The sequence below is a fragment of the Mus caroli genome, unplaced genomic scaffold (assembly GCF_978045245.1).
Source record: "Mus caroli unplaced genomic scaffold, Mus_caroli_1 scaffold_8, whole genome shotgun sequence".
Lineage (NCBI taxonomy): Eukaryota > Metazoa > Chordata > Mammalia > Rodentia > Muridae > Mus > Mus caroli.
The window spans coordinates 115,233,550-115,257,001 of record NW_028227263.1 but is presented as its reverse complement, the minus strand read 5'-3'; the positions used below and the strand labels follow the sequence as shown (position 1 = coordinate 115,257,001).

At 43.6% G+C, this 23,452-nt stretch overlaps 1 protein-coding gene across 3 annotated transcripts in view; it reads right to left on the bottom strand.

The window, feature by feature from the left end:
• Positions 1–1,573: 1,573 nt before the first annotated feature.
• Positions 1,574–23,452, bottom strand: part of Znf569 (zinc finger protein 569) — a 25,814-nt gene continuing 3,935 nt past the window's right edge. For 2 of the 3 annotated variants that reach the window (XM_029479695.2, XM_029479696.2), the window contains exons 3-6: positions 12,463–12,519; positions 6,823–6,949; positions 6,470–6,565; positions 1,574–4,924 (exon numbers count right to left, since the gene is read on the bottom strand). In XM_029479695.2, coding sequence (XP_029335555.1) covers positions 3,120–4,924; positions 6,470–6,565; positions 6,823–6,949; positions 12,463–12,477 — 2,043 coding nt within the window. In that variant the 5' untranslated portion in view covers positions 12,478–12,519 and the 3' untranslated portion in view covers positions 1,574–3,119. Of the gene's footprint in view, positions 4,925–6,469; positions 6,566–6,822; positions 6,950–12,462; positions 12,520–16,882; positions 16,970–23,452 lie in introns of all 3 variants that reach the window. The other variant, XM_085841895.1, reaches the window with a different exon arrangement.

The window sequence follows — 23,452 nt, the reverse complement described above, 5'->3', positions numbered from 1 at the left end:
CTTGTTTTAAGGCAAGTTTCTGGGTAACCATGTATCTAACATCTTAGCCCGTTTTACTCAAGCCTGTGAGTAGAACATCATGAGAAAGACTGATAATTCCGCTCAGTGCTGGACAAAGCAGGGATGAAAAGCATGGCCTCAGGGCTTCAGGTTGCTGGCTGAGCACAGTGCTGATGTCACGGGCATTTCTGTGTCTGCTCTGAAAAATGAATAGCTGCAGAGCTGAAGTATATGAAAACCAAAACCAGAGTCTTAATCCTGCAGTGCCTGAATTACAGGGCAGGTTTGAATACCAGCCTTCTTCCTATCGGACCCATGCAAAACTCACGCCAACAGCTAGGAGCGAGCTTTTTACCTGTACCCAGCCTTCACCTGGCACAGAAATCGCCAAGACATGCCTTTCTGTTTAAGAATCCAGAATCTGCATGGTATTATGGCAGCACATGCCTGCAAACCCAGCACTCAGACGGTTAGAGGCCATGCGTCTGAGCCCAGCCTGGTCTACAGAGGTGTTTCAACACAATCCACAAACCATCACCACCCCCACCACCCCCACACACAATAATTTAAAAGGAAAACAAGGAATCGAGCTAGACACTCAAAAAGCTCTGCTGAGATCCACCAGCGCTGTGGTGCTGGCGCTGGTGCTGGCCCCTGGCTTGAGAGACCGTGTGCACAGTTCCTTTTCTTCTTTCTCTTTGACTGCAGCCCAAAAGCAACGGGACCTTACATTTTAAATGGAGAGTCAATTATTCCAACAAGTATTGTCTTTTGTTTTTCTACTACTTTCAACTGGGAAAGGAGCTATGTTGAAGATAAATGCTTCCATTTTTTTTTTTTTTAAACTAGCCTCAAATGGTTTATGCTGTTGGTCGGCATTATCCCGATAAAGGTTCTGACGAGGTAGACAGCTTCCTGGTACTATGACAAGAATGTCTACAAAAAAACCAACTGAAGTGAGGAAGAAAGTTCTTACTTTAAGGCACGCTCGGGTGGCCTGCATGGGCTTCCCTTCCCACAGCTCCTCGGGTGGCCTGCGTGGGCTTCCCCTCCCACGGCTCCTCGGGTGGCCTGCGTGGGCATCCCCTCCCACGGCTCCTAGGGTGGCCTGCATGGGCTTCCCCTCCCACGGCTCCTCGGGTGGCCTCCGTGGGCATCCCCTCCCACAGCTCCTCGGGTGGCCTGCGTGGGCTTCCCCTCCCACAGCTCCCACCTTTTGGTATCAGCTAGGAATCTGTAAGTAGATTCAACTCTGAAGAGGTCAGAACCCTCATGACCAGGTCAGTTCTGAACATTGTTGTTTTGGGGACCTTCTTTGGGGGAAACATCCCAGATCCAACCATAACTGAGCAAAGACAAAACATCTTAAAATCAGGCTTGTGTAAAGAAGATTAAATATAAAGTAACAGGGCTATAAATGGGTTCTATCAGCCCATGATTTCGACACCCATTTGACATACTCTAGTAAAAATGGGAACTAAATACAGGACCTTTAACGCCTCAGAACTAATTTGATGAACAGACTTGTTAGCACTATAATATTTGCTTTTATTCTCTTACTGAAGTAATACAGATCAATGTAACAACTTCTATAAAAGCTTTCTAAAGCTTCAAAGGCAACTAATATCATAAATGGACCACGAGCAACATCCAGCACTGTTCTTTGAACTGCTTTATTAACTTACAAATATTATACCATGGTTCATTGAATATTTTGGGGTTTCCTCTCAAAATATTGTGACCCAGCCATGTAACTACATGTGAATTTTGTATATTTTAAATAAAGAATAGTGTCCTATCACAGAAATAAACATATTGATCCACCTCTGCATTGATGATAATGTTACAAATCATTTAGAGCAAACCAAGCCATGAATCTGGGAACATTTATAGATAAACCTTTGCAGACACACATGGATACTTCTGAGTCCAATACACTAAAAGAAAATAGACTATTCCATGTTTGCAGGGTTTATTTTTTTTAATATTCTTACGCTAAAGCAACAATGTTTCACTTTATTTCCAGCATTTTAGAATTTTACCTTTCCTATTTTGAGTGTGTGTGTGTATGTGTGTGTGTGTGTGTATGTGTGTGTGTGTGTGTGTATACATGCATACCATGGCATGCCATTGGAGGTCAGAGGACAAGTGTAGAAGTCGGTTCTTTCCATCCACCATGTGGATTTTGGGTATCGTAGTCAGCTGTGAAGCTTGGCAGCAAGCCCCTATCAGTGGGGCCGTCTCACCAGCCTGATGGAGTCTGTGTATCTTTGTTTAACAAGTAACATGTTTGGTCACATGACTTGTAAACATATTGAACAGGCTAGACTTATTCCAATGATTTCAGTAGCACCACGCAGATAGAAATTTGCCAAGTCTTGGGTTTCAATTTGTTTCCAAAAGTTTATTCACTCAAAAGAGTTTAAATAAGAAAAACTTTAAATAATTATAATCTAGTAGAGAGTGAACATCTTCCCTAGTTGTTTTGTTAAAAACTGGTTTTTGTTGTTGTTTTGTTTTTTGCTGTATTTTTTGTTTTTGCTATTTGTGCTCCTTTCCCTTGCCGTATTACTCTGAAATCAGTTCATGAAATCCTTTATAACTGATGTGTAAATTTTGAGTGGAAGTATGGAAAAGGGAGAGACTGGGAAGGGTTCGTGAACTTTTATAACTTTCTAACTTGCTTTGTCAAGTGGTCTTTTGCATTGTCAGCACGTTTTGTAACTTCGTACGCATGTCACCTAATTATCTTAGATTTTCTTCCTGGCACATACATTATCATTCAAAACCTACTTCCCCATAGTCTCATATTGCCTATAAAAGTTATTGTTTTTGCTTTTTCCAATCTCCTTCTCTTGCTTAATATATCAGCAAGGAGCTCGAGTTCATTGATTGACAGTAGATATTTTCTTTCAGATTTGAAAGAGAATACTGATATCACTGGGTGTTTGTTGACAGTTTCTCATATAATTGGTCCCCGCAGTGGGAATTCTCTAACAGATGCGTGGGACCTTCCCAAGGCTTTCCTACAGTCAGCGCCAGAACTGATTGTGTCGCGTGCTATGAGGTGTTCACTTCATTGGAAGGCAGTCCTCACACTCACCGTGGTCACGGCGTCTCTAGTGAGTGTGAATTCTCTGGTGTCTGACAAGGTGCGACTTTTGGCTGAAAGCTTTTCCACACTCAATACAGACATAGGGCTTCTCGCCTGTGTGTTTCCTCATGTGGAGCGTAAGAGAAGAGATCTGAGAGAAGGCTTTCCCACAGCTGCTGCAGTCGAAGGGCTTCTCGCCCGTGTGACCCCGGATGTGGATAGTGAGCGAGGAGCTCTGGGAGAAAGCTTTCCCACACTTGTTACATTCATAGGGCTTCTCACCGGTATGGCCTCTCATATGCACGATGAGGGAAGTTCTTTGAGAGAAGGCTTTTCCGCACTCGTTACACACGTACGGCTTCTCCCCTGTGTGGCTTCTCATGTGTAAGTTGAGTAGTGAGCACTGGGAGAAGGCCTTCCCACACTTCTCACACTCGTAAGGCTTTTCTCCCGTGTGACTTCGCAGGTGAAGCGTGAGGGAAGCGATCTGGGAAAAGGCTTTCCCACATTTATTACAATCGTAAGGTTTCTCTCCCGTATGAACTTTCTGATGGGTGATGAAGTTTTGCTTCTGGCTGAAGGCTTTCCCACACTCATTACACTCGTAGGGTTTCTCTCCAGAGTGAATTTTTTCATGAGCAATGAGATTTGACTTCTGGCTGAAGGCTTTGCCACACTCCTTACATAGATAAGGTTTTTCTCCCGTGTGGATCCTCTGGTGCCTGACGAGGTTTGACATCTGGATAAAAGCTTTCCCACACTCATTGCATCCGTAAGGTTTCTCTCGGGTATGGATTTTCTGGTGGGTGATGAAGTTTTTCTTATGACTGAAGGATTTTCTGCATTCCTTACATTCATAGGGTTTCTCGCCCGTGTGGCTTCTAGTATGTACCGTCAGTGCCGAGCTCTGAGAGAAAGCCTTGCCACACTCACCACACTCATAAGGCTTCTCCCCGGTGTGGACCCTCACGTGTATGATGAGCATGGAGAACTGAGAGAAGGTTTTCCCACATTTATCACACTTGTATGGCTTCTCCCCTGTGTGGCCCCTCATATGCAGAGCAAGGGAAGCCACGCGAGGGAAGGCTTTCCCACACTCATTGCACGCGTAAGGCTTCTCCCCAGTGTGAACTTTCTGATGTGCGACAAGGCTTTGTTTCTGGCTGAAGGATTTTCCACATTCGTTACATTTGTAAGGCTTCTCTCCGGTGTGAGTTTTTTCGTGATCGATGAGATTCGACTTCTGGCTGAAGGATTTCCCACATTCCTGGCACACATATGGCTTCTCGCCGGTGTGAATCCTTTGATGTCTAATGAGATTTGACATCTTGATGAAAGTCTTCCCGCACTCGCTACACTCGTAACACTGCTCCCGACTATGGAGCTTGTGATGGTTGATCAGCTTCTCCTTGTGGCTAAAGCCTTTCCCACACTGGTGGCATTCATAGAGTTTCCCCCCTGTGTGAACTCTCAGGTGTCTGATGAGGTCCAAGGTCTGACTAAAGCCTTTTCCACAATGGTTGCACTTAAAGGGGGTCAGCACAAAATGGGGCGAGCTGGTGTGAAACGGCTGCATAGCATCACCATAGTCAAACGGTTCCTCTGGCAACAGGTGTTGTACATTATCATCATCGCCAAAATTGGGTTCTAAACACTCTCCAACACTGTCACATTCAAAGAAACTGTGTATGGAAGGAATGGAGTCTGCGTTTGGGAAAAATGTACTTGCGAATTTCTCCGGACTTTCGCTGGCTTCACTCGTCACCACTATTCCCTCGAAAACTTGTCCGTCCTGGATTTTCTGGTGCTCGTCAATTCCCAAAATCTCCCCTAAAACAGACAGCAAAGAAGTACCACTGGTGGTTCCTGTTCTGGTACTGAAATACCAAGGACACTTGAAAAACAACGCTCCCACAGGTGAACAAATTTCAAATGCATATCTCGATTTTAGTGTAATCTTAAAAATATTTTCACTTGGGCTGGAGAGATGGTTCAGGAGGTAAGAGCACTGGCTGTTCTTCCAGAGGTCCTGAGTTCAATTCCCAGCAACTCACAACCATCTGTAATGGGATCTGATGCCCTCTTCTGGTGTGTGTCTGAAGACAGCTACAGTGTACTCACATATATAAAATAATTAAATCTTAAAAAGAATTATTAAAAATGTATTTCATTTCATATATGTTTTTTGTTTGTTTGTTTGTTTGTTTTTGTTTATGTTTTGCCTGCACACACTGAAGTGCACTACATGCATGCCTAATGCTCGCTGGAGCCTGAAGAGGGCACTGGGTCCCATGAACTGTAGTCACAGACAGCTGTGAGCGGCCACCCGAGGAGCAGCCTGTGCTCCCGACTGCTGAGCTGTGCTCTAGACCCACACGTGTCTCCAAGCTTCTCAGTTTTAAAAGGAAGTTCCAGGAAAGGAAGTAGATATTTAGAAATCCAATTACCTTTGTTTTATGCAAAAGAAAGTGATATTAATTTTAATAACCCTCACATGTACATAAATAGCTACTTGGGAAATGTAATAAAAGAAGAAAACTATATTAAAAACTTTTTTAAACTGAAAAAAGACCTAAGGCAAAAATAATCAAAAATATCCAAACATTCAAAAATGAACACACAATGGCTAACCATTACAGACTGTGCCTTAATTTCATCCCTTGTGGGGTGGAGGCAGAAGGACTAGAAATTCAAGGCCAGTGTTAGCAACAGAGCAATTCAAGGCTTGCTCGGGCTATGTAAGACCCTGTCTCAATGCAACACTAACAACAGCTGAAAAGAAAGATGGTTCAAGGTCAACTGTGTACTGCCAAAAAGATAGAACAGTCCTAGCTCCCAGAACCTCAAAGTATGATTGTCCTCTGGCCTCCACATGCATGTCTGCACACACACAGACACACACACATACACACATACTTTAATAGTATTGAAAAATAACATCTTGAGCTGATGAAATGGATCATCATCATGTAACGACATTTGCTACCAGCTTGATGTCCCAAATTTGATTGTACAACTTGTCCTCTGACCTCTACATATGCACCATAACACACATACACCCACACACGTGTGTACACAAAAAAATGTAATTAAATTTTTTTTTTTCTGAGACAGGGCTTCTCTGCATAGCCCTGGCTGTTCTGGAACTCACTCTGTAGACCAGGCTGGCCTCGAACTCAGAAATCCACCTGCCTCTGCCTCCCAAGTGCTGGGAACATTTTTTAAAAAGAGAACATCTTAGTTTCACATAACTGTTACTACACGCTGTGGGAATCTATCTACCTTAGGAAACATCTCAGGCCAGTCACTTACTGGTCCTCTCGCTTTACCTGGCTGGTCCCCCCCCCACACACACACACACCCCCACACACTAACCTGGACAGGGTCTCCACAGCACTTCTCTCTCCACCACACAAGGCTCTTCCTCTTGCTCCAACTTGAAAATCACTTCAGGTTTGGTGAGTGGAGGGCCTGTGGGGGGCGGGGGGAGAATGACATTGGTTTGGGTATACACACGAGTGACACAAACAACCCTGGATTCTGAGTTGGGCCTGGGAAAGCCAGGTGTACTAACTTCTGAGAATGTTGTACCCTGAAATGCCACCAAAGATTTTCCTTCGAAAGCTGCGGCAGGGACAGCAACATCTCAAGGCATCTCAAGGCATCTCAAGGCAAGGCTCGTCGACATTAAAAATCCCATCTATTTTAGAAAGGGTACATTATCTTACCCACTGTGATTAAGTTGTTATAATTTTCTAGCATCACATTCCTATATAGGTTCCGCTGAGTAGGATCCAGTTGCTTCCATTCTTCTTGGGTAAAATCAATGGCCACGTCTTTGAACGTCACTAGTCCCTGTAACAATACGCATCACTCAACCTGAAGTTATCCATTCTAATGGTGTAGGAAAAACATAACAAGCCTCGTTCAGATATAATTCAGAAAGACGACATTATAAAAAGCACTGCCCACTTTCTAAACAAGATGAAGCAAACGTCATATTAGCAATATAGTCAGTTTATATCCAGTTACCAGAAAACAGAGCCAGTGGTATGTATATATAGTAGAATTTTGTTCAGCTATAGAGAAAAATGACACCCAATAAACAAGCATACCTGGGAGACTTCAGCCTTGCCTGTTTCCCCAGCGAGCACAGAGTGCTAGGGAGGTTTTGGCCTTGCCTGTTGTCATGGTGAATTCAGCATGTTGGGAAGTTTCAATCCTGCCCATCACACTGGTAATCACAGTGCCTAAGATGCTACTGTCCCGAACCTTCCTTAAGTGAAGTCAGCACACCTACCCAGACTCTAAATACACACACACACACACACACACACATACACAGTCACACACATAGACACATACACACACACACACACACACTCACATACATCACACACACACACACTCACATACATAGACACACATACACAGACAGATACACACACATACACTCATACATACACAGTCACACACATAGACACATACACACACTCACATACATAGATACACATACACAGACAGATACACACACACACACACACACACACAGTCCTACCAGGTGATAATAACCCAGTACCCTTTCACAGTGAAGACTGTAAAAAGACTGCTAACCCAGAAATGTCCACTCTGAAACAATAAAAGGAAGGTAGGTGGGAAATAGATTCAACCAACCATCTAGTTCCAGATGTGCAAGTCTCAACACAATACACAAGTAACACAAAAAAACAAGGCAACCGAATTCCCCCAAAGATCTTTATTACTCCACAGTAGTGGCACCCAGAGAAAATAAACAGATGAAACCACCTCCAAAATAACTTAGAAGGATTTGTGTGTTCAAAGAACTCAAAGAACAAAACAGATGCCTGAAAATATCCCAAGAGACCACACACACAGCTGAATGCAATAAGGACGGAGACACAGGACATGAAAGAGGAACTCAGGGTGACAGAACTACTGAAGAAGAGCCACAGCGAAACACTAGAAATGGAAAGCACATCAGACTCCTATGGACAGTCTCACCAACAGAATAGGTCAGAAGGGAGCCGTAATAATAGATGCAAACGAGATTCAGAAAGCCACTACACATTCCTTAACAGCACAGCGTTCAAATGGAAACTCTTGAAAACAGGGATGAATTTTTTACATGCAAAATTAAATTAACAATGAAATAATTTTAAAAGATCGAAAAAAGCAGTGATATTGATGTGGTAATAAAATTCCCGTCTCACTATGGACACAAATCACTCTTAGGGGTAGTCTGAGTGCCCCACAGGAGATGGACAACAGAAAACGAACTCAACAGCATCTCTGGAGGGCCTGTGTCTCATAATGTTGTGTCACGGGTTTTTGTTTTGTTTTTTTGTTTTTGCTTTTTTTCTTGAGACAGGGTTTCTCTGTGTAGCCCTGGCCTTAGCTTTCCTAGAACTTACCTTGTAGCCTTGAACTCAGGGATCAACCCACCTCTGCATCTGCTGGGATTAATTTTATTTTTATTTTATTTATATACTTTTCTCTCTTTTTACCCTTCATTTCCTTTGGGTATATGTTATGTTTTCCACTTTAGCATTTCCATGCGATTCATGAGTGTGTGAATGAGTGTTTCCTCTGAGTCTGTATCTGTTTTGTGCCTTTGACGGGGCTCTTTTCCTCCTGTCTGTTTTGTCCTACTCTGATGTGTTAGTGTTTGCTTTACCTGATTATATCATATCACACTTTATTATAATCCTGTAGACTCTTGTTTGCATTCTCATGAGACAGAGAGGGATGGATCAGGATGGGAGGGAGGGAGGCTGCCGTAAAACTCACAGGATCCCCTCCCTCTGCCTCCAGAGTGTTGCTGCACGTGAAGGTATGAGCAAGCCACCATGCCTTGCAAGAATATGAAATTTTATACATAATTTTTTCATCATTTGGGAATTTCATATCATGTACCCCAACACACTCACTTCTCAGTCCTCCAAGGTCTGTGCCCCCGCATTGTGACCTTCCCCCAAATAAAATTTAAAAAATAGTCCATTTTGTGTTACCCAGATACTCACTGGAGCACAGTCAAACTCCAAGTGGCCAGCCCTGTAAAGAAAACAGAGTCCTTCTCTACCCGTACCCCACCAGAAGCCTGCAGTTGTAGAGAGCTGCACCCCAGAATTCTTATCAAGTTTTTAAAAAGCTCCACTGATGATTTTCCTTGTAGGCTGTTCCTTTGGGAGTGTGGGGGGAGGTGGGGTATGCTGTCACAGAATCCTTCTATTCCATGTTCCTATCTCTCAACTGTATATGTGCCGCCATTGCTACCACTGCAAAGTAGCTCCGTTGCCCTTTACAGTCAGTGCGAGCACAGATCATAGTCTTCCGTGTGGTTTCTGGTGACAGCACCCGGCCTCCGGCATCAGCATGGTTTCCAATGGCAGTGCAGACCACAGACATCAACATGGCCCTCGGCCACAGCACAGGCCAGGACACCATCACACCCCCATACCCCTCAGTGTTAACATAGGCCAAGGACATCAACATGGGCTCACTCACATCACATGGCCCCTGGCAGTAGCACCATCCATACACATCAACGTGAATTCAGACGACAGCACAGGCCACATGCTTCCAAATGGCCTTCGGTGGTAACATGGATCATGGACATCAATAAGGCCTCCCAGCTGCAGTAGGACCACGGACCTACACATGAACTTCAGTGGCAGCATGAACCACGACATCAATACGGCATCAGGCAGCCACACAAACCCTTGGCATTCGAATGGCCTTCAGTGGTAACTCAGGATACAGATACTAACACGGCCCCTGGCTGCTGTAGGACCCAGGACATCCACAGGAACCTTGGGCTTCAACACAGCCTGGGGCAGTGGACCATGGATACCGCTGTGGCCTCTAGGGGAAGCATGGACCATAGACATCTTTCGAGGAGGCCCAATTCAGAAAACATTCCTCATCTCGAAAATCCTGTTGTTCAGAGCCCGGGCGCAGCATGTTTGAGGCTGCCGCACAACACCATTAGCCACGTTCCCTGTCCACAGCAGCCATCTCTCACATCTGTCATCAGGGTCTGTCTCCAGCTCTGCCTCTCTCCGCTGCTCAATCAACTGCACCATTCCTCCATCCTTCCTCCTCTCTACTACATATAAATAACATTGGGAACTGCAGCGTGTCACGGTTTATTTTTTGCCCAAATAGATTTACATGCAAATACTCATTGTAACGAATCACCTGTCATCAAAAATACTGGGCCCTCGCCCAGACTTGTCTCTGATAACCTGCTGTTGCCCAGAGTCAGGGTGATAACGTGGCTAGGCAGGATGTCCCAGGGGCAGTTTCTGTGCATGCTCCTAGCTGCTGCATACCTCCCTGCCCTCAGTGTTTGCCAGCTGGGGGCTCACCAGGCTTGACCTTTGTGCTGGGAACCTGTGAGCAGCACCCCAGCCCTACGCTTTCACTCTCCCAGCAGTGCAAGCAGCACAGGCTGCAGCCACAGCGGCTCCATGCTGGAGGGTTTAGGACCAGCCCTATACAGCAGTGGCATGTTTCCAAGGGAGCTCCAGGATGCTGCCTACCACCCTGTCCTTGTTTCCTGCAGCCCCACGGCTCACCGGGCACAACTGTTGAGTTTGTAGGATGCAGGCCAGCCAGGCCACCATATTGCCTCATCGGCACTGGCAGCCCCATGGCGCATCAGGCACAGCCTTTGTGCTTGCAGCTTGCTGACTGAGATGCTGTGACAAAGGGTAGCATCATTCTCTGACATGTGTGGCTGTGTTCCACCATCTTCCATTAATTAACTTATTTATTCACTTTACACCCCTATCCCTGTTCCCCACCCCCATCATCTTTCTAATTTCATGAGTCCACTTTTCAGAAGCATCCTCCCATAAGACTTGTCTCCTCCCACCCCACCCCCGTACTTGTTCCAGAGCTACTTCGGGCTCTGCGGACTCCCTTTCTGCAGCCGCATCACCCTTCAGAGCCTCCATGTGTCTCTCATGCTCCATAGAGCTCCCCTAGCTGAACTGCTGAATTCTCATGCATTTTGGGAACCCATAATGCAAGCATTAAGCCAAATCCACCACAACCAAGTTTGACTCTGCAGAGGTGTCAGAGGCCGAACAGTTTGCTGTGTGAGGCAGTGTACGGCTGTAGTCCTGGAAGGAACAGTTCAACATAGTCCTTAGCTACATGCCCAGCATGGGAGATGGTTCTGGCTGGCAAATAAAGTTGCCGGTGGCCAACGGGTGGGCAGGGAGACAGAGGTGGGACTTTAGGATGTGCAGACAAGGGGACCAGGGAAGTAGGAGACCTGCATGCCATGCTAGGGAAGTAGAAGGATTAGGCCTTAGAAGTGCAGGACAGAGAGATAGCCAACGTGTAAGAGTCGGGGATCATGGTCCAGGAAGGTGCAGGCTGGGGCAGCCAGGCTGGAATGTAGGTTTTAGTAAGTAATAATTCAGGAACATGGGAAGGGAGAGTGTGCTAGCCATGTGAAGGTTTGGGAGTGGCCCCGCCACTTAGCTGCTTAGGGCATATTAAATATAAGGCTGTGTGAGTGTATGAGAGAGAGTGTGTGTGTGTGTGTATGTCATTCATTTGAGAATCCACAACATTGGGGAGGTAGAGAGGAGCTCACAGCCACTGCCGGGGAGGTTAGAGCGGTTTAATCAGCTATAGCTACAAACTTCATGTGAATGGGTCAGTTGGAGTGTAATGTAGTCTCCTGATTCTTTCACTGTGTTGATGGGATTCCTGCTGTGAGTAGCAGTGATACACTCCCTTACTGCAGTGTTGGACCGTTTAGAGACACTCCCTTACTGCAGTGCTTGACCGTTTAGAGACGCTCCCTCAGTGCTGTGACATGCTCCACCATTGGCAGCTCTAAGACTGTGTTTACTGTGCTGCGCATGTTCATTTGTCCTCCTTCTGATTCTCCTTCCAAATAGTTTCTACTTAGACAGAAACTATTTCATCTTTAGTCAAAACAGAGAAACAAAAAAAATGCAGATTTTACCAACTGCAAAGAGCCACAAAGCATTGTTCTCATTGACCCAGGCACCAATGAGAGGCTTGTTACTGTGATGAAATTATTGGTTTTAGCCTTATAAATAGTGAAAGTGATATGATAAACTTGACCCCTGGTTTACGTTACCTAAAAGAATGAGACTAAAACCTGAGACCCAGCTTTTAACCTCTCTGAACTGACTTCATAGAACAGCCACACTGGAACTCTCCCTTAGTTTTAATCTTCTAATGCTACTTCCTCTGGAGAAAAACAAAACCAAAAACATTTTATGTATACAGACCTTCCAAATGCATGGCACCGGGTATAGTAAGAAGAAGAAGCAGAGGATGAGACAGTATGTAATATTTACCTCAGACTCGCTCATTTCCTCTTCTTTTTAGGGGGGGGAGGTCCTGAGCAAGCTGAACTGGCAAAAAGAACAGAAGTCATTAAAACACAGTTGCCTCTGTGGTTTCAGAAAGCTGCATTGATAACTACAGTCTGTGGTATAACCTTGTTGACGTTGTGAGAAGATGCACTGCTGTGTTTTCAACTGTTGGTTCTGTTCCGGCATAGAACTAAATGCGGGCAGAACTCTGGTGTTATCTGTGGCTCATCACCAGGTTTTCTACTTTGTAAATATCCGTCCTTCCTCACCTACTTAAAGGCATCTAGAACTGTATCAGAGGTTGTCTCACTGCTGATTGGTTGTAATAAAGACCTGATGGCCAATAGCTGTTGGAGATTGGTTCTAAGGCTTTGACTCAATTGGGAATCTGAGTATCCAAATGCTAAAGGTCCTTGTCCCCGATTGGTTTTCGATCCATCAATAAACATGTCAATAGCCAGTGGCTGAGCACTGGGCAGGACCTTTAGAGTTGCTTGGGCTTGGGCACAGAGAGGACCAGGAGAGAATCGCTGTGACTGCTACTGTTCACTGAGTTTCTTGAATCTCTGGTTCACTAAGTTTGGAAAATCCTCAACCATTATGTCTTCAAACTTTTTTTTCTTCTGCATTCTCTTTTTCTCAGAGATTCCAATTGCATGTGCTAGATACTATTTCCCCCCATTCTTGGATGCTCTGTTCTGGTTTCCCACCACCCCATCTCTAACACTGTCTATTTTAACTATGGCTGTGATAAAAACACCCTGAGAAAAGCAACTCAAGGACAAGAGGCTTTGTTTTGAGTCACAGTTAAAGCTACTACAATCTGTTGGGGTGGGTTTTGTGCACTGTGTAAAGGCTGTCTTTGTATTATGTAAATGCTGATTTCTGAGCTGGCAGAGAGTTGAGTGCAGAGGACTTGGTACTGTTATTCAGATGGCTACATCATAGTTTGTAAACACTCCCTCCCCCACCTTTTGATTGGTTTAATAAAAGGTTAATCGCCTATAGCAAAGGAGGAGAAAATAGGCAGGACTTCTGGGCAGAGATAGGAACTCTGGGAAAGCCTCTGGCATAGGAGGATTCACCAGCCAGACATGGAGGACTGAACAGATGTTCGGACTGAAGGAGAGGTAACTAATGAGCCGCATGGCAGAACATAGGTCTGGGTTTTCTTGTCCAAGGGAACTGGCACTATTAAGAGGTGTGGCCTTATTGAAGGAGGTATAGCCTTGTTAGAGGAAGGGTGACATTGTAGAGACAGGGCTTTGAGATCTCATATATGTGACTATGCGTGGTTAATGTGATCCAGAGACCCTCTTACTGGCTGCCTGCAGCAGACAATCTCCTGCTGCCTTCAGATGAAGATGTAGAACTCTTGGCCCACTCCAGCACCATGTCTGCCGGCATGCTGCCCTCTGAAACTGTAACTCAGCCCCAGTTAAATGTTTGCCTTTATAAGAGTTGCCGTGGTCATGGTGTCTCTTCCCAGCAATAAAATCCCAACTAAGACACATATACTTGTATTTTTTTTTTCTTGTTTTTTTTTGAGACAGGGTTTCTCCGTGTAGCCCTAGCTGTCCTGGAATTCACTTTGTAGACCAGGCTGGCCTCAAACTCAGAAATCTGCCTGCCTCTGCCTCCCAAGTGCACTGGACTAAAGGCGTGCGCCACCACACCAGGCTATATATATTTTTTTAATCTATATACTCAAATATCCCCAATTTAAGGATACCCTTCTTAAAATTCATTTTTTAAACCCATGATTTAATTAAGAATTTTATACTGAGGCTGTAGAAACTGCTCAGTAGTTAAAAGCACTTCCTTTTCTTGCAGAAAACCCAGCTTCAGTTCCCAGCACCCACACTGGGCATTCATAATTGCCTGCAACTCTAACTCCAGAGGCTAGAAACACCCTCCAAGGCCACCAGTCACACATGGTACATATACAGACATGCAAGCCCTCACATACATATAGAATAGTATAAATGTCTTTAAATTATATTTATAAAATGCTCTCCTGCTTCTTTGTTTAGCAGCTCTGTCTATAGATTTGTTTCTAAATGCCTCACTGGTCCTGTCTTTCACTCCTGGGGTTGAATATCAGCTATACACAATGATATGCCTTCCTAAAACACACAGCACTTACCCCAGAAGTCACTGCACATCCTGTTCCCATGCCTAGAAACCATCTCCTGATTTCCAACAAGCCCCACCTTTCCTTTACCAAAGCCTTCTGTTCTTAAGTCAAAACTACTTCATTACTTGGCTGGGACGCTCCTCTGTGTAGACTTACATTCCTGTGTCCCTTAATCTCCCAAACTGTGGTATTTATCACTCTGCAATAGTTTTAATATTTGGCGTGTCAGTCTCTCTAGCGCATAAGCATTTATGACGTGCACTGCCATAAGACATAAGCACAAGAAATTCTCAAGAAAGGGTACAGTAAAGTTTGTGAAATGAGTTTTATAACACCATGGTTAGTATGTTGAGGTCTCTAATGGAAAAACAGAGACTTAGGGAAAATAATCAAAGAAAGAGAAAGTAGGAAAGAAAGGGGATGCTTATAAACAACAACAGAAAGCATTTGAGCAGAAACTAGGAATGTCTTTGTGCTGCTCAGCAGAATTGACAAATCAAGGGGACACAGCAGTGAGACAAGTGTCAATAGACCCCTTCTAAACACAAGTGCAAAACAGTGGAAAGCCACAAACTCTGAGGCAACTGTAAAGCACATGCTATATACATATATGCATATATGTATACATACATATATACATACATGTATACATGTATACAACGGAGCCAACAGGAGAAGCATTTCATGTAAAACTGTACCGGGATGCTACAGACAGACGAGAGATCTGGTCACAGTTCTAACAAGTTCAGAGGACAGAAAGTTGCGGGGGAGGGTAGGCAAATGTTCTTCTGTGTTGGGGATTGGTCCTAATGCTTTGTCTTAATTTGGCTCCCAAAATCACACAGGAATCTGCATGTCCAGATGCTGAAGGCCCCTGTCCCCAACTGGTTTTTGATTAATCAATAAATAGCAACAGCCAATGGGTAGGCAGGGTGAAAGAGGCAGGACTTTTAGGATTCCCCAGCAAGAAATGCAGGGGAGAGGAAGAAGGAATTCTGCCAGGAGAAGGGCATAGGACTGCAGTGCAGAAGAGGAGAGGAAGGTGAGAGGCTGAAATGTAGATGCAAAGGGAAAGCGGCCGTGGGAGGGCTGCCCAGAAGGAATGAACAGTTCTGCATGGGATAAAGATTATCCGGTACATTTAAATGCTGATTTCTTTCACCCATATCTAACTGTAATCCAGACACGGCACTGTAATGCTTACTCTAAGTAGCTCCTGCCTGAATGCTGTATAAACATTGACTCCCATTTATTCTCTTGCTTGTCAATTAAAGCAGATCAGGCAATGGCTGAGCAGAAGAAAGAATAGGGTTGGACTTCCGATCCCAGCCGGGAGAGGGGAGGAAGGGCGAGGAAGAGGGTTCTCCATGAAGGCAGGGCCCAGGAGACCCCATGGGAACATGCATGGAGCAGAAAGAGCCTGATCAATACTATCTAGGGGACTTGGGCTGGGACGTAGCCAGATTAGTTTAAAGGATTAGAACAGATTAATAACTGCTCAGCTATAGTGCTGTAAGCCTTGATTAAATAAAGGTTATAGTCTCTGTTTCATTTATCTGAAAGCTAGCCAGGATTGAGAAAAGACTACCACTTTTAAATTGCACTAATGGTGGGGGAGGCCAGTGGGGGACAACAGGCATAAACACAACATAAATGAAGAGCAAGTGGGCAAAACAACCCACCATACCTCTACAGTCTCAAAAGTAACCAGGGACCCAAAACAGAGGACAGGGAGTGTTTGCCTGAAGACATCAGACAATCCTGAGAAGTTAACCTTTCAACAGTGAAGGACATTAAAAAAAAACCACCTCTCTCAAAGGAAACCTGAGGGACTTCATCAAGCAGATTGTCCCTCGTGGAATGATCAAGTTGTCTGGTTGGTCATGGTAGTAACTTGATTTGCTGATTCCTCCACATGGCAGTCTCTGTAACTAACTGCTTTAAACATAAAAATTTCTCTAGACAAAACATCGCCTAAATTAGACAATAAATCTTGTTGGCTATGGGATCCTTAAGATTCATCATGCCATCCTTTAAATGGAATAAATGAAGATTTGGCACAACTGGCTATTGATCAAGTTAACTCATAAAAGACAATTGCCTTTCACCTGCTCAAAAAAGGAACAAAATTCATCCTTAACTGATCTGTGCACCTTGCACAATCCATATGAATATGGTAATAGTACTAAAATTTTGGCTGTGAGATTTGTATATTGCAGAATGTACAGCTTTGGCAAGATTCATCCTTGGAGATGCTGAACTGACCTGGTGTTCCAGTCCTGTTTCCTGATGCTGTCCAGAGATGTGCTTTGGAGTCTGCTGCTGATTCCAGGTCATCGTGCCTCATCTAACCTTTCAGATGGATCCAGTCAGAACTTCAGTCACGCCCTGAGCCTTCTAAGCGCACAGAGACTGGATAACAGATGCTAAAGCTAGCTTTCTTAAGTCTAACCAATTTTTCTAATTTCCCTACCCCTCCCCACCCCTTTAAAGAATTTTTGTCACCCCTACTTAACAGGAAGAAATGAGTTATTTTAAAAATTATAGATAGGTTGTCATTTTAAGGAATAATTTGGGAATGAACAAATTGTTTGAACAGGAAAGAAATAGATGAGCTGGAGTACTAATTTTATTCTTGAATAAAACATTGTGTAGTCATAATCTTTTTTTTTTTTAGATTTATTTATTTATTATTATATGTAAGTACATTGTAGCTGTCTTTAGATACCCCAGAAGAGGGCATCAGATCTCATTATGGATGGTTGTGAGCCACCATGTGGTTGCTGGGATTATATAACTCAGGACCTTCAGAAGAGCAGTCAGTGCTCTTAACCACTGAGCCATCTCTCCAGTCCCCGTGTAGCCATAATCTTATATTGACAGTAATCTTTATAATTGATGCAAAATTGAGGTTACAATTTCTTACATTGGTACAGAATTTATATATTGATGTAAAATTAAGGTTTTCATTGGTATAAATCTGTATATTGATACAAAGTTTGAAATTAATATTGTTACTCTTAGATAGGCATTGTGCCTATGCAACTCAATTAAGAATACAAGGCGGGGCTGGAGAGATGGCTCAGCGGGTAAGAGCACTGACTGCTCTCCCGAAGATCCTGAGTTCAAATCCCAGCAACCACATGGTACAGCTCACAGCCATCCATAATGAGATCTGACACCCTCTTCTGATGTGTCTAAAGTCAGCTACAGTGTACTTACATATAATAATAAATAAATGTTTTTTAAAAAAAGAATACAAGGCTTTGACCCAGTTCTTCTAATAGCTGCTATTACAAACTGTTCAGGACGATTAAGTAACACAAGTTAAGGGCCAGATAGCAAACTCATGGTAATGTTAGACTCTGATTTAATTATAATAAAGTGTTTTCAATTTACTCAAATAAAAAGAGTAGTTAAGGCTTAACAGTCTTTACATAAATAGTCTTCAAAAAACATCAGTAGTCCACAGAATGTGAAATTTAATGTTATTTCATTATTAAGGATCATTTGATAATGAGACATGTCTGCTCCTGACAGCGTCCCCCGTCCCCTTTCAGAGAAGAATTTGAGCATCAACACCTCCATATAGAGTTACTCCAGTTATGACAGTGTAGCCACTGGACAAAAATTGTCCTATTCATCTATAGACAAAAAAATACTGTGGGATTGTTGGCAGTTTAGCTCTGCCAACACAGAGTAAGCTAGTCCTTCATAGTTCCTGCTTCATTTCAAGGTCTGTCAGATGGTTCTGGGCCAGAAGGCTGGAGACAAATGCTCCGTCATAAGAAACTAGGGGCTGCCCAGGTAGTCAGCTGTCTCTATAATTTGTTTAGGTGTTAGAAGCTATGTTTTTATGTGCCCTACATATTCAGGTAGTAATTTGTGCTCAGATTTCTGATGGGGTTGAAGACCAGCTATAGTCTCATAATCAAACTCAAGTTGTTTAGCATTGAGTGAGATGATGTAGATTTGAAAGGATAGTTTTCAGATAGCAGTGAAAGCTAAAATCAGAACATAATTCAGCTACAGTATTGATAGCTTTAAGTTAGGATAGAAGGTAGAGTGTTTTATCTAAATTGACAAAATTGATGTACTAGATACTTCTGATATATACCATGCCTCATAGTTTACATGACTGTTACAATCATGTTCCATGTATTTTGGAAAGAAAAGGTCTTTTTAGTGGACAAAAAGGGGAAATGTAGTGGCTTGTGTTCTCGTGCTGATTGTGTTACCAGAAAACCTGTTTGCTGTGTCCCACATGTAGGCTAAAGGAAGCCTGCCCCCCCCCTCCAACACACACACACACACACACACACACACACACACACACACACACACACAGCTCTGATTGGGAAATAAAGTTGCCGGTGGCCAATGACTGGGCAGACAGAGGCAGGACTTTTAGGATTCCTGGCCTTGGGACAGAGAGAGGGGAAGATGGAAGATCACTATGAAGGGGAAGCAGGAAGATAAACTGCATGTAAGAATTCAGGAAAGTGGTCCTAGTAGCCTCTACCCCGATTGGTTCCGGGATAGCAGAGATGAAATACAGATTTTTAAAGGTGTTCATTCTGGAATACCGGAGGAGAGGGGTTGCTAGACAAAGTGCCCAGTCAATGAGCTAGTCAAGACATATCAAAGTTAACTGACAAGTGTGTATGCCTTTCATTTGTGAATCCAGAGAGCTCGTGGGTACATGCATGTGACCTGCTGGGAGCTCAGGGCAGGCTAATTAACTACCGCTACAAGAAATAGCTCATAAAAATGAGCCAAAATAAATACCATGCTTCAAAATAGGTAAAATCAGCATGGTAGGTATGGTTATTTCACTTCTAAACTTTCAATTTTGCTTATTTACAAACCAATTTAAAACCAGGGCTCAGGGCTGGAGAGATGGCTCAGCGGTTAAGAGCACTGACTGCTCTTCCAGAGGTCCTGAGTTCAAATCCCAGAAACCACATGGTGGTTCACAACCATCTGTAATGGGATCTGATGCCCTCTTCTGGTGTGCCTGAAGATAGCAACAATGTACTCATATACATAAAATCAATCAATCAATCAATCAATCAATCAAAGAAAGAAAGAAAGAAACAAACAAACAAACAAAGAATACCCAGAGCTGGAGAGATGATTGTGCTGTGTGCAACATTTGCTGATCTTCCAGAGGATCTGAGTTTGAGCCCCACATCAGGTAGCTCACAACCATGTATAAGTCCAACACTGGGCTGGTGAGATGGCTCAGTGGTTAAGAACGCCGACTGCTCTTCCAAAGGTCCCGAGTTCAAATCCCAGAAACCACATGGTGGCTCACAACCATCCGTAACGAAATCTGATGCCCTCTTCTGGAGTGTCTGAAGACAGCTACAGTGTACTTACATATAATAAATAAATAAATCTTTTTTAAAAAAAAAGTCCAGCACTAGGGGATCTAATGTCTTCTTCTGGCATCCAAGCACTGCCCCCCACACACACACATACAGACCACACGCCTACACATAAAAGATTTTTTTAGAACCCATCTTCCTAACCTAAGCTATAAAATTAATATAATTCCATACATATCAAAACTTTTCTAATTAAATTTGTCAAATCAATCTTCAAATTTAAGATAAAGCCAACAGAAATGTAAGCTAACAAAAGGACAGTGATGGTATTATTTTACATATTTGCTTACGCTAAGAAATGGGGCCAGCACAGAGTCAGCTGACCAGGACTCAAGTGGACTCCCAGGGATCAGGGAGCCTGTAGGAGTCTTCTCCATGTATGTTATGGCTGTGTCCCTGTGGGACTCCGACAGTGGGAGCTAGGGCTGCTCTGACTCTTTACCTGCCTTTGGGACCCTTTTCCTCACACTGGGTTGCCTCACCCAGCTTTGATGTGAGAATATGTGCCTTGTTATGCCATGTTTGGTTGAGGTCCCTGGAATGCCTGCTTTTTTCTGAGGGGAAGTTAAGGAATAGATCTGAACAAAAAGTGGTGGGGGAGGAGGCAGAGTGGGTACTGAGGGGAGGGAAGAGGGGGGAGTGCAGTCAGGATATAATATATATAAGAGAAGGATAAGTAAAATTTTTCAAAAAAGAAAAAAAAGAATAACATCAATGATAATTAAAAAAAAAAAACTGACTGCCAGAAAAAAGAAAGGAAGAAGAAAGAAAGAAAGAACAAAAGAAAGAAAGGCCGGGCGTGGTGGCGCACGCCTTTAATCCCAGCACTCGGGAGGCAGAGGCAGGCGGATTTCTGAGTTCGAGGCCAGCCTGGTCTACAAAGTGAGCTCCAGGACAGCCAGAGCTATACAGAGAAACCCTGTCTCGAAAAACCAAAAAAAAAAAGAAAGAAAGAATTAAATAATAATAATTCTTGCTATGCCATGGTGGCATACATGTTTAATCCCAGCACTTGGGAGGCAGAGGCAGGTGGGCTGTAGAGTCTAGTCTATAGAGTGAATTCTAGGACAGCCAGGGGTACTCAGAAAAACTGTCTCAGGGGAGAAAGGGGTCGGGAAGGGTTTATTTTTATTTTTTTGTGGATGGGTATTTTGTCTACATGTATGTCTGTGCGTCATGTCTGTGCAGTATCCTTGCATCCTCTGGAACGGAAGTTATAGGCAGTGTAGATGCTGAGAATCCAACGTGGGATCTCTGTAAGAGCAACGAGTGACCTTCCTCGCTGAGCTACCTTCCCAGCCCGGATTGTCAGTTTTGAACTGAGCAAACCAAGAAATGCGACTAGGGAGGCAATGAAAGACAAAGAAGCCTGCTGGAGCTGGGGAGGGGCTGGCGTAAGGGGACAAGACGGAGAGTTTCCACTTTCAGTTGTCAGGGCTCTTGGTTTGTTTTTTTTTTTTTTTTTTTTTTTGGTTTTTCGAGACAGGGTTTCTCTGTGTAGCCCTGGCTGTCCTGGCACTCACTTTGTAGACCAGGCTGGCCTCGAACTCAGAAATCCGCCTGCCTCTGCCTCCCGAGTGCTGGGATTAAAGGCGTGCGCCACCACGCCCGGCTGTCAGGGCTCTTGTAACAGGACGAATCTGGATATGATGCAGGTGACCAGTTTGAGGTTGGCCTGGGCTACATGGCAAAACTATTTCTCAAAAAAAGGTGACAGTTGGAGTGTCACTGTAACTGTTACTTCTTCTGTTATTACTAACTGAAGTATTTTCCTAAAGAAAACAATTCTCTCATCAATTTTTAAAATTAAGGACAGTTTATATAAAAAAGAGAGATTTTTTTTCCCTTTATAGGGTTAAGGGACATTGAATTGATTCCAGAGGACTCTCTTTTACAAGCATCATCATCATCATCATCATTATTAATTGTCACGTACTTTGGTTGAGTCAGTTTGACATAGCGAAAGCTGGGAAACTGACCGATGAAGCAATAGGTTTCAAAGGGAACTCTCTTCCTGAAGTCTGACATTCTTCTCCCCTAATTTTTATAAATCATAATATCAATCCTCCACTCACCGTTAGTCTAATGTATAGACTCACGTGCACTCTATTAAGCATTACCTTATAGTAAATGCCTTTTAAGATTGTATTCTAACATAGCTAAACCCTTTTCCCAGTGTTCTTAGATTCCAGATAACAAGGAGTTTAACCTATTCAATAACCAATTAAGTACTAGTCATTATTTCACCTATCTACATAAAGAGACTGGAATTCTCACTGAGATAGAAATTCTTATTACAGACTATATTCCGTGCCAACAGCAAATTAAGTTACTATACTGATAAATGAAAATTCTCCAGACATAGATAAGTATTAACAAGGCCTAAGTCCTTGACACTACTTTATTTCCTGAGGCCAGGCAAGGGTTAAAACTCCTCTAGCCCAATTAACTCTAAAGTGCAGAAACTCAGCTCTGAACCCAGCAGGTGCTAATCTCTAAGATAAACATAGTCCTTTTGAAGTCACTCCTCTTACATCTAGAGGGATGCTGATCCCTAGCGTAAACTTTGCAGTCACTCCCTTTGCACCTGGGAAACTTCAATGTACCGTATCTGTTATGTTTTACTATTGATGATATTCGCTGTAATATAATTAGTCTAAGCTCGACCGGAAGATTACATTCAGATTTAACACCTCTCTTGTGTGTTTGTCTGTCTGTCACGTCCTAATCTTTGCCCATCTACTCTAGAGAACCATTTTACGCAGGCATGGGACCCAGAGGGTCTGCGGCAATTAATGTTTTTTCAAGACAGGCTTACTCGGTGTATGTAGCCCTGGCTGTCCCAAAACTCACTCCAGAGACCAAGCTGGCCTTGAACTCACAGAGATTTGCCTGCCTCTGCCTCCCCCAGTGCTGAGATTAAAGGCGTGCACCACCACGCCCAGCTACAAGATAAAGCTTTTTCAAAAACCCACAATAAGAATATCCATTCATTTGAACTGAAGGTTTCCTTGCCTCTCTTTCACATGATTCCTGCCTGCTTCAAGTGCTGATATGGTTTTATATTTGTTTTTTCTTTCTCTTCAAAACCCTAAGACCTCTTTCCAGTCTCTTGGCTGAGACAGGCTGGGCCTCCTGCAGTCTAGTCACCATGAGAGTTTATAAGTTTATAAGCTCCCACCAGCACAGCTGCTCTGCTACCTGTGTCTTGCCCCATTCATTCCTCTTCCTCCTCCTCTTCTCCCCCCTCCTCCTCTCCCTCCTCTCCTACCAGCATGATCATCTCCCAAGCTAAGGCATACTCTACCCTCTGATCCTATGTACTCTGACTATGTAAGGACATACATTTATCTCCCTCATTTCTGCTGAGTTCTCTGAGAATTTCATCCAGTATATTTTGATCATATTTACCCTTTTGGTGTGTGTGGTGTGTGGGGGTGGATTT